This window comes from Papio anubis, chromosome 13, assembly GCF_008728515.1.
Source record: "Papio anubis isolate 15944 chromosome 13, Panubis1.0, whole genome shotgun sequence".
Lineage (NCBI taxonomy): Eukaryota > Metazoa > Chordata > Mammalia > Primates > Cercopithecidae > Papio > Papio anubis.
Genome location: NC_044988.1, coordinates 90,712,143 through 90,732,492, shown reverse-complemented (window position 1 = coordinate 90,732,492; position 20,350 = coordinate 90,712,143). Strand labels below are relative to the sequence as shown.

The following is a 20,350-nucleotide window of genomic DNA, read 5'->3' as shown; positions in this document are numbered from 1 at the left end:
TGGGTTTGGTGGTGTGCGCCTGTAGTCCCAGCTACTCAGGAGGCTGAGGCGGGGGAATTCCTTCCTTGAACCCAGGAGGCAGAGCTTGCAGTAAACCGAGATTGTGCCACTGCATTCCAGGCTGATGACAGTGTGAAACTCCGTCTCAAAAAACAAAAAACAAAAAAACCCATAAAACCACCCACCAATCACTAAGAATTGACTGAATACCCATTTAACTATAAGATATACATAATGGATATATCTATTATGTATTTATTATGTGCAAAAGAATTATATTTAAAGGTACTTACTCTTAAGGAACTTAGAGTTTAATAACTAATATACTAACACAAAAAGTCTTGCTAGACCATGAGTTAAAGATTGGCAGTAATTCACCATTTATCAGACATGACATATGTAACAGATGCTGTGCATTGAACTGCCACGATCTCATCTAATTTATGTCACATACCTCAAACACTTTTGTGAGGAAATAAAATAGTACAACTAGTTATAACTGCTCAGTTATAACTGAGGTATACTACTAATGGTCCTTCAATATAGGCTGCAGCACTTTTCTGCTACTCAAAAAAAACAAAAACAAAAACTTATCAGAATGCAGGTGCAAAAGAGTAGATACTGGAGAACAAAACCTTACTAAAATATAAACCAAATAAATTATACAGTAGGACAAATACCATGAGCTCAGAGGGAAGACCAATGAGAGGTGAGAGTGGGGGTGATACACATCCTTCTCTGGAACGGAATAGATAAAGGGAATCCTGAGTTGGGTGTTAATGAAAGGAATTGACATAAAGTATTTAAAAATAGTGAAGACCATCCATGTAAGAAACAGTGTGAGTTAAGCTATGGGGACAGGAAGAAATTTAAAAAATGAAGCTAGCAAATAAACTGATTGACTGATAGAATGTCTGAAAGTGAACTAAGGAGAGCAATGTCAGCTCAAATGCCCTTTTTCTATCAGGGAATGCTAGGGGTGTGGACGTATGCTCTTTATCCAACATCTTCATAGTTGAACTTAAGTGATGCAGAATCATGACATAACCTGCAGAAAAATGAATGTCAGTCATCCCTTGTGAGAGCTGCCCCAGGAAGAAAAGATTGAGGAATCTGATCCCAGAGCCTTAAGGAATTAGTATAGAGGAAGTATCCTGAAAATAGTACCCGAGAAAGATGGTCTTAGAATTGTGCACAATGGATAGTGTGATGAAGAAGAGTCATAAAAATTCTCAGCTACAAGTATAATTCTTGTTCAAAATAGGCTTCTGTAAGTTTTACAATTAATTAAGAAATAAAACTTCTAAAATCCAACTGTGAATTTCAGTCATGGTAAATGGTGCTAAAATTTTTTGCTTTGGGTGTTTTTGTTTTTGTTTTTGTTTTGTTTTGTTTTGTTTTGACAGGGTCTTGCCCTGTCACCGAGGCTGGAGTGCAGTGGTATGATCATAGCTCACTGTAGCCTCAAACTCCTGGGCTCAAGCCATCCTCCCACCTCAGCTTCCTGAGTAGCTAGGACTACAGGCACCCATCACCACACCCTGCTAACTCTTTAAACGTTTTTTTGTAGGCTGATCACAGTGACTCATGCCTGTAATCCCAGCACTTTGGGAGGCTAAACTGGGAGGATTGCTTGAGCTCAGGAGATCGAGACCAGCCTGGGCAACATAGAGAGACCTCATCTCTACTAAAAATTAAAAGAAAAAAAAAACAGCTGGGCATGGTGGCGTGTGCCTGTGGTCCCAGCTACTTGGGAAGCTGAGGTGGGAGGATTGCTTGAGCCTGTGAATTCAAAGCTGCAGTGAGCTATGATCACACCACTGCACTCTACCCTCGACAACAGAGCAAGATCCCTGTCTCAAAAGTTTGTTGTACAGATAGGGGTCTCACTTATGTTGCCTGCTATGTTTATGTGTTGAGTTGAGGCTGAATTGGACCCCCATGTGTAGTCCAAAGAAAGTCAAAACCTCATTTCAATTATTTGCTAACCTGAACACAAAATGAAGCTTATGGGGAAGCTTGGTGAGAACTATCAAGTTTGTTTAACCATTTGAGAGTTTTACCAAGCTGAAAAATGCCCATACTATACATTTATAAAACATCTAGCTAAAAAATATAGTTTATAGAATATTTGTTTTTGAAAGCTTCAAATGAACATATATAAAAATTAGATTCTGGTATTTAAAAAGACTGCCAAATTCACATTTAGTTTATCAAAAACATCAGTGTTTGTTTGTCTGTTGTTGTTTTTACGTGTTGTTACACTTCATCTTTTAGATGTAAGACAGAGTTCAATCTCTTCAAGATAGTGCGGAGAGATGGGGAAGGTTGGAAAAAGAAGGGAAGTGGCTGAAATGAACCATATTTCCCTTCTATAACATTTAATTGATCTTCATCCTTCATGTTTAATTTGAAGACTTGGGTATTTGTCTTCAAATATTTGATTTACAAATATTTTTGTACATCAAAGATCATATAATCAGCTGAATTTTTTAAAATGTAGTTTCTGTCCTTTGAGGGTGTTTGTTTTTATTCACAGGATCCTGAAGGATCAGAAGTTGACATGGTAGAAGAAATTGATCATATTGGAATTATCTCTTTTCCGGACTTCAAGATTCCGTCTAATCCTAGGTATGTTAAAATACTTGTTAGTAAAATTTTCTCTAAAACCACTTATGGAACGTTTGGTGAAGAAGCAGATAACCAGTTAAAGGGGGCCACCTAGTGTTAGTTAACAAAAGGTGTCACATAGGTGGACATGCAAAATCTTTTGAAGTCTAGCGAGAATTTAAGCTCTGTTTCTGGCAAAAATTTTCCAGTACTTCTCACTCATTCTTTTTACATATAGAAATAAAAATTGGGAAGAGGAAAAAATAGTACCCAGGTTTTTTTTCTCATAAAAACCATCAACTCCTGCCCGTCAAAGTACCTAATAGATTGTCAGTTTAAAAGGCTGGTGTGGTCTTGTTCCTTGCTCTGGTTGCTATAAAATATGGTGGTCTGTAGGTTTTGCCTGGATAAACTACCAGGAGGCAAAGTCCAAGAGGGAAGGAGTTCTCAGCGCTATATCTATTATTTGCCCTCACATGAAAGGATTTAAGAAAAAGTTTAAACAGGATTCAATGTAATACACATTCGATGAACACATTCTTGGTATGGGCAAATCACAATAGGAGGGAGAGATACAAAATAAAGAATCCACAGTCCCTGCTTTCAAGAAACTTATAATAGCCCAGGTGCGGTGGCTCAAACCTGTAATCCCAGCACTTTGGGAGGCCTAAGGTCAGGAGTTTGAGACCAGCCTGGCCAACATGGTGAAACCCTGTCTCTACCAAAAATACAAAAAATTAGCCGGGCATGGTGGCAGGCGCCTGTAATCCCAGCTACTTGGGAGGCTGAGGCAGGAGAATCGCTTGAACCCCAGAGGTGGAGGTTGCAGTGAGCCGAGATCATACCACTGCACTCCATCTTGGGCAACAAGAGCAAAACTCCATCTAAGAAAGAAAAAAAGAAAAGAAAAGAAAAAAGAATAGAAGAGAAAGGAAAGGAAAGGAAGAAATTTATAATAGAGCAGAATGAATAAGACAAGTGCACCTATACATGGCTGCACTATAATTTTAGAGCAAAATCTTTTTATGGTCATTTTCCCTCTACCCTCTAGAGAGGAGTTCACAGTTAATTCACTGTACTGAAATTTTTCTAAAAATTTAAATTGAATTTGAGGGGTTTAAATAACTTGGATAATTTAAAAATTGTGTACGTTCTTGAAAATACTACATGTTCTGTAGTGCAGAATTAAACCTATTATTATTACTGCTATCATTTCTCCAACTTCATCTTGTGCCACTTGACCCACGGAAAATTATGTGCCAGCCATGAAGGTCTGGCATCTCCAGTGCTTTCCTACCTCCGTGCCTTTGCACATGTCATCCCCTCTACTTGGAATGGGCTTCACCTGGCTCTTCATAAGCCTGACTTCCTTTCACTGTTATGACCCAGAGTAGAAGCTGCTTTTATAAAAAGCCTATTCCTGGATGCGTGATCTAATGTAATCTCTTGCTTTGTTTTACTCCCTATCTCAGCATCTTGTTTATTTTCTTCATGACACTTATCTCAATGTCATCATCATTTCTTTACTTGTTTGCTGGCATTTTTATTCCCCACTAGCTTATAAACTCTTTAAGGCGGGCCTTGTCTGTATTACACACCAGCAGTTCAACATAATAGGCCCTTGATAAATATTCATAAAATTGAAGATGATGATGGTAATAATCATTATTATAATACTATTAACATTTGTGGACTGCGTAGCCAATTTGCAAGGTAGGCTCTCTCTCTCTTTCTATATATATATATACACACACACACATACACACACACACATACACATATATACACACACACACTTTTTTTTGAAACAGAGTCTCACTCTGTCACCCAGGCTGGAGTGCAGTGGTGTGATCTTGGCTCACCATAGCCTTGATCTCCCGGACTCAAGCAATTCTTCCACCTCAGCCTCCTAAGTAGCTGGGACTACAAGCATGCACCACCACACCAGACTAATTTTTGTATTTTTTTGTAGAGATGGGGTTTCATCATGTTGCCTGGGCTGGTCTTGAACTCCTGGGCTCAAGCGATCCTCCTGCCTTGGCCTCCCAAAGTGTTGGGATTACAGGCATGAGCAACTGTGCCTGGCCTCATATATATTTTTAAATAAAGGTTATTAACTAAAGCCAGGTCATTTTCATCCTTAAAAAACCATGCTTTGTTTCCGACCATAAATTCATTTTTGTGAGGCATAAATTTTATCATCTGTATAAGCTTGTCTTGTATTATATGTTTCTAGAGACATTATTAAGGATTTTGTACTATATTTTGGATTTTAGTATTATGTTAGCATAATTAGGCTCCAAGATTAAATAAATTCTCAGAAATAATAAGCTCTTCAAATCAAAACTAATGACTGTATTGAGATAAAATGCCAGGAAAAATAACCCAATACATGAAAAACTAGTTACTAAACAATATCTATTATCTATTATCCTAAAAATGCTCAATTATTTATTGCTTAAAAATCAGTCACAAATAAAATATATTACTTAGGTTTTATATATCTTTGTGTATTCTTCTCTCTTTAAAACAGGAATTTATTAGATCTCCTCTGAGTGAATTAAAAACATTTGATGACATCTATAATTTTAAATATTTTGCTTCCACAGATATGGTATGTGGACGATCCAGGCTAAATATAAAGAGGACTTTTCAACAACTGGAACTGCATTTTTTGAAGTTAAAGAATATGGTAATTTCTGACAATTAAAAGTTTTTCTTTCTGTGTTTTTTGTTTTTTGTTTTTTGGTTTTTGGTTTTTTTGAGACGGAGTCTCACTCTGTCGCCCAGGCTGGAGTCCAGTGGCACGATCTTGGCTCACTGCAACCTCCGCCTCCTGGGTTCAAGCAACTCTCTGCCTCAGCGTCCCGAGTAGCTGAGATTACAGGCACCAACCACCATATACAGCTAATTTTTGTATTTTTAGTAGAGACAGAATTTCACCATCTTGACCAGGCTGGTCTTGAACTCCTGACCTCGTGATCCACCCACCTTGGCCTCCCAAAGTGCTGGGATTACAGGCATGAGCCACCGCACCCAGCCAATTAAAAGTTTTTCTATAAAAAGTTAGTGTTTTGTAATAATTCTTTTTAATAATGTAGTTAATGCAAAATTAATCCCAGGTGAAGATGAGGCAGCCTGCTCGTATGGCTAGAAGTACTGGCCAGGGGTTGGAGGGAGGAGTGGTAGTTGAATGCCTAGGTTCTAGTTCCAGCATGTCTTTAACCCTGATCAAGCAGAACCACCTCTGTGGACTTGTGTTCCCCATCAGAGAGCTGGAAGAGATCTAGTCCCCTGAAGAGCTTGACTAGTAAATATCCTTTCTAGAATTGTGATTATTACTAGGAGAAACTTAAATAGTCATAGATGAGGTGACTGGAACCCAGTAAAACCAATAAATGATTTACTTGAGTCTTGAAACCAATTAGTGACAAAACAAAAACAATTAGGTTTCCTTACCCCTAGTCCAACCCTATTTTCTGGCTCCTAAATTCCTAATATATTAATTTGAATATTTAAGATATTCTTATTTTGAAATAAACTATATTAATAGACTAACAAGTAATGTAAATAGTTTAATCTTTCATTTCTTATAGTAGTTTACTAGCATTTCTGTGTGCTCTGCTATCAAATTTAACTTTCTCCTGCTTGAAGCCATTTTTTATTCCCCCAAGAGATTCATAATGACATGGAGAAGAATAAATACTGACACAAATTTTAACAGTTAACAAGAAAAACAGTGACAAAACAAATGCGTTATGATGAAACTCAACCTTAAAGATTACAGCTCTCTGTAACATATAATCCTAACCCATCTCCCTTCTTCTAAGTGTTTTTGCTATTTTCTCTGTATATCGAGAATCCACCCACCTCTGACTATCTGTAGCCTCTCTTATCAGTTCATCAGCACCCTCCCTCCTGGACTACAGCAAAAGCCTCCTAACTGATGTCTCTGCTTCCAAGCTATCTTGCTTGGTATTAGCCAAAATAATCTTGAAATGTAAATCTCATTATGTTTTGTCACTATTGAAAAGTTTTTTTGTTTTCAAGGAACCTATACTCTAATGGAAGAAATAACCTATTGCCTATAACAAATGCTGTAATCAAAATATAGGCAAGGTGCTTCTGGATTGACCTCTGATTGGTGGAATGGGAAGGCTCTGCAGAGATTGTTGTTGATGATGATGATGACGATGATGATTATGATGATAAGGTGGATGTTGTGTTGATGTTACAGCTTGTCCAACTATACCAGAAAGTCTAGCTGTTTGCTAGGCTTTAAAGTCTGCTCTAATCAAAATGGTAATATTACCTGTTTGTTTTTATTTTCAGTCTTGCCACATTTTTCTGTCTCAGTAGAACCAGAAAGTAATTTCATTGGTTATAAGAACTTTAAGAATTTTGAAATTACTATAAAAGCAAGGTAAGAACATTTGGGGTTTTTTTGTTTGTTTGTTTTTGTTTTTATTTTTCAAATTAACTCAACTCTGGTTGATGATAGTTTCCCAAAGTGAGATCTGTGATTTATTATCAAAGTCTGCCATGATTTGGGGACTAATTGATAAAGGAGACATCATGCTGATAGTTTATTTGCTTATTCTGATTTTAGCTGATTCCAAGTTTAGCTTTGTTGGCTATTCACCAGCAAAAACAAAGAAAATAAAAGTGCTAAAGATCTAAGCTTGGTGACTAGGGTGACTTAGGATATTGGGACTGAGATATGAAGGATTCACTTCCTGTCATTTTTTAAATGACTTAATCAGCCAGCTAATGCTGCATAACTACTTCAAAACCCAGTGCCTTAAAACTACCACCATTTATGAGTCAGCTGGGAAGTTCTGCTGATCTGGGCTACGCTGGTGTCAGCTGGGCTTGCCCATGTACCTGCAGCCAGTTGGTAGGTCAGCTGGGGGCTGACTGGTCTAGGAAGGTCCTGTCCATATGTCTGGCAGTTGGATGGGGCTAAAAGTGTGTGTGCCTCTCATCATCCAGCAGGCTAGCCTGTAGCAGCAGCAATGCTCAAAGAGAGGGAATGAAGCATAAAAGTCCCCCTGAGCCTAGGCTTGGTGCTGGCACACCATCACTTCCACACATTCTTTTGTCCAAAGCAAGTTACAAGGTCAGCCCAGAGGAAATAGACTCCTCCCACACGTTGTGGACACAAGGAACTGTACAAAGGTTGTGGATACATGGGGAGGTAGAGAATTGGGGGTTAGTTTTGCAAGCAACCTATCACAAAAACTTAGGTCATTTTAAAATTACAATATAATGTAGTTATACCAATCTATATAACTATACGTGTAGGGTACTCTTCTAAGCACTCAGCATATATTAGCACATTTAATCTTTACAACAACTCTATGCATTGATATTGTTACTATTCCCATGTTACAAGTGAAAAAACTGAGGTACATCAATGTTCAATAATTTGCTCAAAATCACACAGCTAGTAAGTTGCACAGCCTTTCTGGTTCCAGAGTCCATGCCTCAAACATTACCCTATGCTAACTCTCTTATTAGCATTTATTTGGAAAATAGAGTGTTTATTACTTGGTCTAAACCAGCATAAAAGTCTCACTTGAGAGAAAATTATAGAAACTGACCTCCTATAATGGGGAGTATTTATTCAAACCATAAATAAGGAAAGTTAGCTCTTGCTTTAGTATTATTTGCTGGGTAGAAAGTTTACTTTATTCTTACTTTAATTCTAAACTAAAAAGGACAACATGTAGTTTGAATTTTTTATGAAGAATCGGTCTCATATAACAGTGAGATTGGACATGTACCTTTTAAAGACATAAAATAAAATAGAGAGTAGCTGGTATCAAAATTATCAAGGAAGTAATTTGGCCTATAGGAGAGGGCCCTGATTCTAAGTCTTGTGATCTCCCCTAGATCAATTTTTTTCATCTAGCACATAACGTTATTAATGTGGCTTTATGAGAATGAAATGTAATAGTGCATGAAGACACTTTATTTATTTATTTATTTATTATACTTTAAGTTCTAGGGTACATGTACATAATGTGCAGGTTTGTTACATAGGTATACATGAGCCATGTTGGTTTGCTGCACCCGTTAACTCATCATTTACATTAGGTGTTTCTCCTAATGGTATCCCTCCCCCTGCCCCCCATCCCACGACAGGCCCTGGGGTGTGATGTTTCCTACCCTGTGTCCAAGTGTTTTCATTGTTCAAGTCCCACTTGTGAGTGACAACGTGCAGTGTTTGGTTTTCTGTCCTTGTGATAGTTTGCTCAGAGTGATGGTTTCCAGCTGCACCCATGTGCCTGCAAAGGACATGAACTCATCCTTTTTTATGGCTGCATAGTATTCCATGGTGCATATGTGCCACATTTTCTTAATCCAGTCTATCATTGATGGACATTTGAATTGGTTCCAAGTCTTTGCTATTGTGAATAGTGCCGCAGTAAACATACGTGTGCATGTGTCTTTATAGTAGCATGATTTATAATCCTTTGGGTATATACCCAGTAATGGGATGGCTGGGTCAAATAGTATTTCTAGTTCTAGATCCTTGAGGAATCACCACACTGTCTTCCACAATGGTTGAACTAGTTTACAGTCCCACCAACAGTGTAAAAGCATTCTTATTTCTCCACATCCTCTCCAGCATCTGTTGTTTCCTGACTTTTTAATGATTGCCATTCTAACTGGTGTGAGATGATATCTCATTGTGGTTTTGATTTGCATTTCTCTGATGATCAGTGATGATGAGCATTTTTTCAGGTGTCTTTTGGCTGCATAAATGTCTTCTTTTGAGAAGTGTCTGTTCATACCCTTTGCCCACTTTTTGATGGGGTTGTTTGTTTTTTTCTTGTAAATTTGTTTGAGTTCTTTGTAGGTTCTGGATATTAGCCCTTTGTCAGATGGGTAGATTGCAAAAATTTTCTCACGTTCTGTGGGTTGCCTGTTCACTCCGATGGTAGTTTCTTTTACTGTGCAGAAGCCCTTTAGTTTAATTAGATCCCATTTGTCTATTTTGACTTTTGTTGCCATTGCTTTTGGTGTTTTAGTCATGAAGTCCTTGCCCATGCCTGTGTCCTTAATGGTATTGCCTAGGTTTTCTTCTAGGGTTTTTTTGGTTTTAGGTCTAACATTTAAGTCTTTAATCCATCTTGAATTAATTTTTGTATAAGATGTAAGGAAGAGATCCAGTTTCAGCTTTCTACATATGGCTAGCCAGTTTTCCCAGCACCATTTATTAAATAGGGAATCCTTTCCCCATTTCTTGTTTTTGTCAGGTTTGTCAAAGATCAGATGGTTGTAGATGTGTGGTGTTATTTCTGAGGCCTCTGTTCTGTTCCATTGGTCTATATTTCTGTTTTGGTACCAGTACCATGCTGTTTTGGTTACTGTAGACTTGTAGTATAGTTTGAAGTCAGGTAGCGTGATGCCTTCAGCTTTGTTCTTTTGGTTAGGATGAAAGACACTTTAAAGTACCTCAAGTGTTTTACGTAATTTCAAATTGTTACATTTTATCTGAATCCTGTTATTGTAACCATGTTAGTAAAACAGTTTTATGCTATTGTCTGACAGATATTTTTATAATAAAGTAGTCACTGAGGCTGATGTTTATATCACATTTGGAATAAGAGAAGACTTAAAAGATGATCAAAAAGAAATGATGCAAACAGCGATGCAAAACACAATGGTAAGATGTTAAGACACAGTCACTCACACCTACAGATGCATCCAGAGGTGAGAGATGGGAAGTTACCTCAAAACTATCTAGTCCAGTCCCCCATTTTAGATAGGTTGAAACTTAAAATCCTCCATGGGCTTCCCTTTGCCTTTAGGGTAAAGTTCATTTTTCTTGGCATCAGCCTCCCTTGCCAGCTTATCTCATGCCCTTTCCTCTCTCCCTCCCCTTTGTATTAATCACTCCAATTTCTCTAACTGACCAAAGTCTCTCTTGCCTCCAGGTCTTTACAATGTCATTTATTCTACTTGAAAATGCTCTTTCCCATTGTCCCCTCCTGCCCCTTCTTTTCCTGGCTAATTCCTTCTCATTCTTTAAGTTTCAACATTGACAACCTTTCTCTGGGAAGCCTCCCCTGACTCTTCTACACTAGGTTAGCTGCCCCTGTTGTATAGCCTCTTTTCTTAACGCATTCTTCACATTTCATTGCAGTGGTTCTCAACCAGAGATGATTTTTTATCCCCAAGGGGGCATTTGGCAATGTCCAGAGACATTTGTGGTTGCTACTGGTATTTACTAGGGAGAGGCCAGGGATGCTGCTAAATTCCTACCATGTGCAGAGTAGGCCCCTACAACAAAGAATTATCCTGTTCAAAATGTCAATAATGCTGAGGGGTTGAGAAACCCTTCTTTATTGGAATGACTTGTTTACTTATCCATCATTTTCAATATTAAACTATTTGTGAGTCTGAATCATTTCCCTTATATGCCCAGAGACAGCATAGTATCTTGCAAGGAAATATTCATGAAGTTATTTGTCCAAAGCTTAGGGCTAGTGATTGCTGGAACTAAGATTAGGGCGCAGGTTCCCTTTCCTTTATTCAGCGTTCTTTACATTATACCATAGATGATATGAGTTCATGTCATTTTTGCATATTCATATGGTTTGCATCATCAATCATTTATCCTCTACAATCTTATTAATTTAAGATGTAAATTAAATGCATTTTTAAAATGCAAAATTTCTATGCTAGACATTGGGATTTAAAGCTAAATAAGACAAAAATGTCTGCCCTCAAGTCACTCAATTGTGTAAGAAAAAATAAGGCAAACTTTATTTTACTGTTGTGTTAATAATTAAATAATAGAATATGACTTAACCCCACATCCCCTTACTCATTGTGTGTTTTAAAATTAGTATTTAAATTTGTAAGCAGTGAAGTACAAATTAAATATTATAAAACCCAACAAACTCTTAGTTAAGGGCAGAAGTACGCTGAGAGGCCTAGAAAGATGAATGATGATGCAGGAACTGGAAGAAGGAGTGTTTGTCAGCTATTACCAAAAAGACCTGTTGGACCATGTGATGTTCAAGACTCTTCCACTTCTATAATTCTATACAAATAATTAGAAAATAACATCCTGGGCTTAATTATGGACTCAGTTATCTACTTTACTATTGGCGCTAAATCATTCTTCTCACATCTGCCTTCAATTTAGAGGCTAATAAAAGCAGATTTTATTAATTTTTCCTTATAAGTTCTTCTCTGAAATAACTCCTCCATTTTCTCCTTTTAAAAAGTTGATAAATGGAATTGCTCAAGTCACATTTGATTCTGAAACAGCAGTCAAAGAACTGTCATACTACAGTTTAGAAGATTTAAACAACAAGTACCTTTATATTGCTGTAACAGTCATAGAGTCTACAGGTAAGTGTTTGTGTATGTGTGTGTGTGTGTACTTTCTTTTGAAAAATATTTAGACAGAATATTAAAGGTATAAATAATTTCTAATTTCTATTATTATTTCACATTGTATTTTCTTTCATAGTTAAATATAATTATAAGAAGTAGATTTTTATATAGTTATAAAAAGGCAGTAGAGCTCTGCTTCTTTATAGTCATTGGGCAAGCCTTTGGGTCCCGATTACCTCCACTTTTACTGCAAAAATGGGAAAACACTACCCGATTCATATCCAAAGTAGTTCTGCAGGTTCTCTGCCTTGACCATTTGGTACCCCAGTGTTCTCACCTGGTGAAAATCAAAACCAAAATAAGATTATGTATGTAAAACTACTTGATAAAGTACTATACAAATAAAGGTATTACTATTATCATTATTATAGTCTACACAATGATGGAGTCAAACTGAATGTTTCCTAAAGCCTAAAGTTTTCAACATTATTTTAATGTTTCTTCTTTTTTTTCCTCAATTTATTTTAAATAAGTTCAGTTTAAGCAGTGTCTACAAGATATTTAAAGTATTGCCAAACACACAGGCTTGCAAACATTAATGATGTATGATGCCAGCACTGAAGTGGCTTACAAATTAGCATCAGGTATAAGACAGGTGAAGAAAGAACTGTTGCAAGGAAGAATTCCATATGAGCTCTAAGCAAAATATTAATGCAATAGGATTCAGAGGAAGGCAAGCTTCTAGATGATTGTTGAGCAACCAAGAACAGTGTTATGAAGATGATGAGCCTTGAAAAATAATTAGGGTTTTGAGGCAGAGTTGGTAGACAGGGTGAAACAGAAACCCTCCATAGAGAGGGCAAATGAAGAAGGGTAGATGGTGAAGCTTAATCTTTAAGGACGGCAGATTATCCAGTTTGACTAAAATATAGAATATGTATAGAGAGTATTAGAGATGTAATATTGGAAAGGAGTTTGGGAATATTAAAGCTTCAAATGTTATTCTTAATAATTTAACTTAATCTTTACCTGGAGGGTAACATTATTGGGTTCTTGCCAGTAGAACTTCAAGTGTTCTTTTCTTTTCTTTCCTTTCCTTTCTTTTCCTTTCCTTTCCTTTCCTTTCCTTTCCTTTCCTTTCCTTTCCTTTCCTTTCCTTTTCTTTTATCTTTTCTTTTCTTTACTTTTCTTTGAGATGGAGTCTTGCTCTGTCGCCAAGGCTGGAGTACAGTGGTGCAATCTTGGCTCAATGCAACCTCCGCCTCCTGGGTTCAAGCAATTCTCCTGCCTCAGCCTCCCGAGTAGCTGAGATTACAGGCAACGCCACCATGCCTAGCTTTTTTTTTTTTTTTTTTTTTTTTTTCCCCGTAGTTTTAGTAGGGATGGGGTTTCACCATGTTGGCCCAGCTGGTCTTGAACTCTCCTTCAGGTTTCTTTCTACACCAAGCTCCCTTTTTCTGATTTTCTCTATGTATCTATGCTCTGTGAACACCACCCCCCTACCCCCCACACCCACCTCTGTAAGGCTAAGTCTCTGGCCTGACCCTTCCCTCTCTCCTCAATCCCTTGAATACAGTCAACTGAAACTCAGGCCACTGATGAAAAGTGGTGTCCCCCTTCCTAGCATCCTTCCTCAGTCCAGTCCTATAGCTCTACTTCTCCAAGAACTTCTCTATATATGAGCTTGTGCATAAGGCCCTGGAAACTCCTGAGATCTAAACTCTTCTCTGCAGTGCCCCTCTGAAACAAGACCTATATCCTACTTACTACTGATAAATGAATGAATGCAAGAACGGAGTGAGTGAATGAATACGTCTGTGGAAAAATATAGAGACAAAATGGATATCCATACAGATCATAATACTCCTAAAAACTGTCAACATGATGCTTACCATTTCCTTAGGTGGATTTTCTGAAGAGGCAGAAATACCTGGCATCAAATATGTCCTGTCTCCCTACAAACTGAATTTGGTTGCTACTCCTCTTTTCCTGAAGCCTGGGATTCCATATTCCATCAAGGTAGATGGGGTGAGGGGATAGACCTTGCTACGTATGATCATTTTATTCCGTTAATGGAAAACATGTGGGTGGCAAACAGGGTAAGAATGTTGCCGCGGTAAGTCACAGAGGGAGCTTATTCTGTGAAACCTGCCCCTCCTGGTGGACACAGACAGGGATGGGAAATTGCAGGTCAACTGCAGCCTCGGCAGTGACTTCAAAAGTTCGGGCAAGATAGCCTTGTGTTAGGCATCCCTAAATAAGCATTGCATTAAATTATATGTAAATAAAATCCCATAAGACTCTAGTTCAAAAAATATAAACATTTAAAAATATTTGGTGGCAAATTCTTAAAAAGCCTTAAGATGGAGATATTATTCCTTGAAAATAGAGTCCTTTCTCTGTTTTTGCCTCCAGTGTGTCTCATTTGTTTCCCTCTGTCTCTGTGTTGTCTTTGTGCAGAACTCTGTTCAATCTCTTGTCTCTGTATTGCTCTCTGTTCTTTTCACTTTTGCTTCTTTCTGCCCCTGAATTTCTTTTTTTCTGTCTTTTTTGCTTACCCCTCTGCTTTCATTTTTCTCTCCTTCATCTTCTTTTCCTCTTCTAAATGCTGATAGTATAGAATTGAAACATTCATGTGGTTTTTATATTTTTATCTATTATTATGTTTAATTATAAATAATATATTTTGTTTATTAAATGGAAATGTTTATTCCCTGCCCCTAATTTAGAAAGCTAGAGCAAAAATTTTTTTTGTTCTTTGGAAAATGTGTGATTTTTAAAGATCAACTAAAGTACAATCAAAATGTGTTATTTATTATTTACTGTGGGACGTGGGTAAAAGCCAGTGTCCCACAGTAAAAGCCCAACAGTAAAAGCCCACATTTACTGTGGGACATGGGTAAAAGCCAATAATAAATAAGAGTAAATATTATTTACCATGTCCCACAGTAAATAATAAAAAAAGGATTTACCAAGCCCAAAGCAAGGTTTGGACATGCTTGTAGGTTCTTACATGTATCTACTATATATATAAAATAATATATAACAAAGTATCATAAAATGCATATACATTAATGTATAATATAATATATAATAAAATATATAAATATAACAATATTATATAGAACATTAGCTTAAAATATATTTTATATAAAAATAAAATAACAAACTATATCTGTGTGGAATTGTGTGTGTGTATATATATGTATGTGTATATATATATTTATATATATGGCAGTAAGAGGTAAATGTTAAAGGAAAAAAGGTGTATCTATTTTTGTTTCTCATGTTCGAGACTTATTCCCAGAAACAATTGCCTCATTTTCTCCTTTATCCAGTCCTAAACCAATCAAAGAAATACAGAAGTTAGACAGCAGAAGACCTTATCACATCTACTCCTTGACTGACTTAATAGAATGATATTTATGTTTTGAGTCTGCTTGATTTATGGGAGAATCTATTCAAGAATGATTTAACTAAATAGAATTAAATCTTCCTATTAGCTGAGAATATACTTCTCTTTACTAAATTAAACAGAAGTAAACCAGGTGTGGTGTTGCATGCCTATATAGTTCCAGCTACTTGTGAGGCTGAGGTGGGAGGATGGCTTGAGGCCAATAGTTCAAGGTTGCAGTGCGCTATGATTGTGCCTGTGAATAGCCACTGCACTCCAACTTGGGCAACATAGTAAGTCTCTGTCTCAGAAGAAAAAATTTTTAAGAAAAAAATACATAAGTAATTTATACTTTGGTGGAGAGGAAGGAAATTTATTGCAGAATTGTTGTGCTTTAAAAGAAGTGATAAGCTGTTGAAACAGATTTGGATTGTTTTGACGAACAGGTGCAGGTTAAAGATGCGCTTGACCAGTTGGTAGGAGGGGTCCCAGTAACATTGAATGCACAAACAATTGATGTCAACCAAGAGACATCTGACTTGGAGCCAAGGAAAAGTGTAACACGTGTTGATGATGGAGTAGCTTCGTTTGTGGTTAATCTCCCATCTGGAGTGACGGTGCTGGAGTTTAATGTGAGCTGAATTCTCCTGTTGTGTTTTCTAGGACAATGTGTACTCTTGACCGTATGTTTTGGCTAGTGTGCAGAACAGATGTGGCAGATTTTACACTTGAGTCCAGTGAACAGTTCCATAATTTTGCATCCAAGAAAAATGAGTCCCAGAGACAATCTGCTAATCCATTGAATGGTCCTTGAGGAAGATAAATGTATCAATTTTTTTATTTGGATGTTAATTATTTTAGCTTACACCAATAAGACCATATCAGACTCTAGAAGCTTCAGAATAGGTATAGCAGTGCACATGAGTGTTAGGAATATCCTCTTTCCCCCCTCACCTTTAATCCCCTGAAGGGCCACAAAAGGGTCAAAAATATGGAAGCCTCCCTTTTTTCTAACTGCAGGAACCATTCTACTTTAGAGCTCACTTAATAGTCTTCTCTCCCAGCAAATATTATTTAAGTTCCCAATCTCAAATAAAATATGAGCAAGTTGGCCGGGTGTGGAGGCTCACACCTGTAATCCTAGCACTTTGGGAGGCCAAGGCAGGTGGATCATAAGGTCAGGAGATCGAGAGCATCCTGGCTATCATGGTGAAACCCCATCTGTACTAAAAATACTAAAAATTAGCCAGGTGTGGTGGCGGGCGCCTGTAGTTCCAGCTACTTGGGAGGCTGAGGCAGGAGAATGCCGTGAACCCGGGAGGTGGAGCTTGCAATGAGCCAAGATTGGGCCACTGCACTCCAGCCTGGGCGACAGAGCGAGACTACATCTCAAAAAAAAAAAAAAAATGAGCAAGTTAATAACATAGGCCAATGACTGCAGCACGTATATACTCACTGTCATCTACTGAGCACTTACTAAGTGCTAGGCATCATGCTAACAGCTTTATGAAGAATACGTGAAACACCATTTAATTAACAAGATGAATTAGAATATTATCTTTGCCATTGTGTGACTCAGGAAATGGAGACTTCTAACCTCTCTTTTGATTAAATAATTTTATCCAGAGTTAATCAGTGGTGATACTGGTAGGCAAACCAGTGTGTACCTGACTCCAGAGCATGAGCTAATAACACTTCTGCCGTCTCAGGGTAGATCTCGCTGCCATGATATCATTTCTTCTCCACCTCATATTTATAAGCACCCATCTGTGCCTCTACTTCACGATGAAACTGGGCCAGATAGTCTCTGAGATGTTCATTCATAGCTCCTGTCCCCAGGTCCTCAAGAGTTAGTGCTACCTCCCCACTACTTCCCTTCTCCTACCCACATTCCTAAATGCTTAGGCATCTCTCTGTAATCATCTCATGGGACAAGAAGTCCCCAACTTACCATGACATTTCAGGAAGACCACCAATATTTATTCCTGGAGCATCTTTCTCTCTTCATTTCAGACTTTTCTGCCATAGTCCATAATCCCCTCATTCTTGTCTGTAGTCTTTGTAAAGTTGCTTGATACCACAGCTGTATAAACACTGGAGTAATGGAGCGTTTTTTTTTCCCCTTTAGCATTTGGTATTGTGAAATTTAGAAATTTAAAAAGCAAAGAAAATAATTTGAAAGCTATGTTTTATAGAAAGCATTACATCACAGTATACATGTTTTTTTGAAATTTCCCTTTTCAGGTCAAAACTGATGCTCCAGATCTTCCAGACGAAAATCAGGCCAGGGAAGGTTACCGAGCAATAGCATACTCATCTCTCAGCCAAAGTTACCTTTATATCGATTGGACTGATAACCATAAGGCTTTGCTAGTGGGAGAATATTTGAATATTATTGTTACCCCCAAAAGCCCATATATTGACAAAATAACTCACTATAATTACTTGGTAAGTACATAATGATGGATTTACATCTTATTCCCCCACCTGGAACATTTTCCTTTGCCTCTAGAGAAGCATTAGAATTATCCTTTATACTTGTATTCACAAAGCACTTTCAAGAACATCATCTAACTTGAATATATTCGTTTCTCAAAAAACCTTTGAAATAGGGCATGATTTTCATGACCATTTCACAGATGAGGAAACTGAGGGACAGAGAAGTTAAAAGACTTATGATGGTCACTCAGCTGGGAAGAGGAAGATTTTGATTTGAGCTGAGGACTCTGACTCCTGTTCAAATAACTCTTTTTACCAAAGAGAGCCTAGTTATTCCAAAGCGAGAACCTGATTAAATCATGTTGCCTCTGCTCTCTTTCATGGCCAAAGATTATATGCCTAGACCCAGTTCGGATTAGTGCATTTTACTGTCAAAAAACGGGGAAGCGAAATCCTCTCCTGAGAGTTGAATGCTATCTTGCCTGTTCCATTTCTATAGTTCAGCAACATCCCTATTGCATCATTTATATGAAACAGAGATGGATCGATGAAGCCTGTTGGTGAAACCGAGAAAAAAAGCTTACAAAAAATATTAAGAGCTTCCTGACAATCACCAAAGAAATGGAATGAATTATTTCGATGGCCAGGCCAAATGCATGCTTTTGGCTTTTCAACATTTTTGAGAAAGAAATTGAAAAAAACAGTAATGAGGACCATAGAAAAATATTGACTGATGAAGGGAAACTGTTTATGGACTACATGCCAAACCCATGTGTGCAGTCCTGGTCTCTAAGGACAATTTAAGAAATCTCTGAGGGCATTTTGGCTTCACGTGACTTTTGTTTTTTTTTTTAAATCTTAAACCTTCAATTTAGAATCTAAACCCTGGCTTTAAAACTTAATACCCAAATAAAATGCACTCCACTTATTCATCTATTTTTTTAATCAGTGAAACAAAAGGGGTTTTAGTGACAGTGTGATGACTTTAAACAGTTTTTGGGTTCAAATTTTAGCTCTCTAATTTGCTAGTTGTGTGATTTTGAATTAAAATCAGTAAGACTTTTAGTTAGTTCCTGAGTCTCAGTTTCTTCAATGAGAATAATATTCCTATCATATTGGTATATTGTGAGAATGAAAGGAGTTAAATAAATGTTAAAGTTCCTGGCACATAGTAGGCCCATACATGTTAACTCTTCCCTTCCTTCCTTTCTTCCTTCCTTCCTTCCTTTCTTTCTTTTCTTCTTTCTTCTTTCTTTCTTTCTTTCTTTCTTTCTTTCTTTCTTTCTTTCTTCCTTCCTTCCTTCCTTCCTTCCTTCCTTCCTTCCTTCCTTCCTTTCTTTCTTTCTTTCTTCTTTCTTTCTTTCTTTCTTTCTTTCTTTCTTTTTCTTTCTTTCTTTCTTTCCTCCTCCCTCCTCCCTCCTCCTCCCTCCCTCCTCCTCCCTCCTCCACTCCCTTCCTTCCTTCCTTCCTTCATCCTTCCTTTTCTTCTTCCTTCCTTCCTTCCTTCCTTCCTTCCTTCCTTCCTTTTTTTTTGGTGGAGTCTCGCTCTGTCCCCCAAGCTGGAGTGCAATGGCACGATTTTGGCTCACTGCAACATCTGCCTCCCGGGTTCAAGCAATTCTCCTGCCTCAGCCTCCCCAGTAGCTGGAATTACAGATGCCCACAACCATGCCCGGCTAATTTTTCTATTTTTAGTAGAGCCAGGGTTTCACCATGTTGACCAGGCTGGTCTCGAACTCCTGACCTCAGGTGATCCGCCTGCCTTGGCCTCCCAAAGTACTGGGATTACAGATGTGAGCCACCTTGCCCAACCAAAATTGTTATGTCTTTTTTTTTTTTTTTTTTTGAGACAGAGTCTTGCTCTGTTGCATGGGCTGGAGTGCAGTGGCATGATCTCAGCTCACTGCAACCTTCAGCTCTCGGGCTCCAGCAATTCTCATGCCTCAGCCTCCCGAGTAGCTGGGATTACAGGCATGCACCACCATGCCTGGCTAACTTTTGTATTTTTAGTAGAGATGGTGTTTCACTATGTTGGCCAGGCTGATCTTGAACTCCTGGCCTCAAGTGATCCACCCACCTCGGCCTCCCGAAGTGCTAGGATTACAGGCATGAGTCACTGCGCCTGGCCTAACTTTATTTTTCTTTAACATAATTTCTGCTCCAGCTCCAGGCTGCATCCTAAAGCATAGGTTTTGCTTTTGTTGGTTTATTTGTTACTTATTTTTGCTGCTGCTGTTTATTTTTAGATTTTATCCAAGGGCAAAATTATCCACTTTGGCACAAGGGAGAAACTTTCAGATGCATCTTATCAAAGTATAAACATTCCAGTAACGCAGAACATGGTTCCTTCATCCCGACTCCTGGTCTATTACATCGTCACAGGAGAGCAGACAGCAGAATTAGTGTCTGATTCAGTCTGGTTAAATATTGAAGAAAAATGTGACAACCAGCTCCAGGTAAGCCACAAATTACAAGTCGCAATTGAATTTTCTTTTTAATGAAGGAGGCTGCCAAAGTCTGAGCTGCTTCTGCAAAGTCTTGTCTCGTACA

At 37.9% G+C, this 20,350-nt stretch overlaps 1 protein-coding gene across 2 annotated transcripts in view; it reads left to right on the top strand.

The window, feature by feature from the left end:
- The window catches only part of C5 (complement C5), a 99,481-nt gene that overhangs the window by 13,097 nt on the left and 66,034 nt on the right, over positions 1–20,350 (top strand). For both annotated transcript variants that reach the window (XM_021927208.2, XM_021927209.2), the window contains exons 5-13: positions 2,540–2,631; positions 5,220–5,302; positions 6,943–7,033; positions 10,171–10,285; positions 11,856–11,982; positions 13,871–13,986; positions 15,808–15,993; positions 17,606–17,809; positions 20,047–20,256. In XM_021927208.2, the coding sequence (XP_021782900.1) occupies positions 2,540–2,631; positions 5,220–5,302; positions 6,943–7,033; positions 10,171–10,285; positions 11,856–11,982; positions 13,871–13,986; positions 15,808–15,993; positions 17,606–17,809; positions 20,047–20,256 (1,224 nt within the window). The remainder of the gene's footprint in view (positions 1–2,539; positions 2,632–5,219; positions 5,303–6,942; positions 7,034–10,170; positions 10,286–11,855; positions 11,983–13,870; positions 13,987–15,807; positions 15,994–17,605; positions 17,810–20,046; positions 20,257–20,350) is intronic.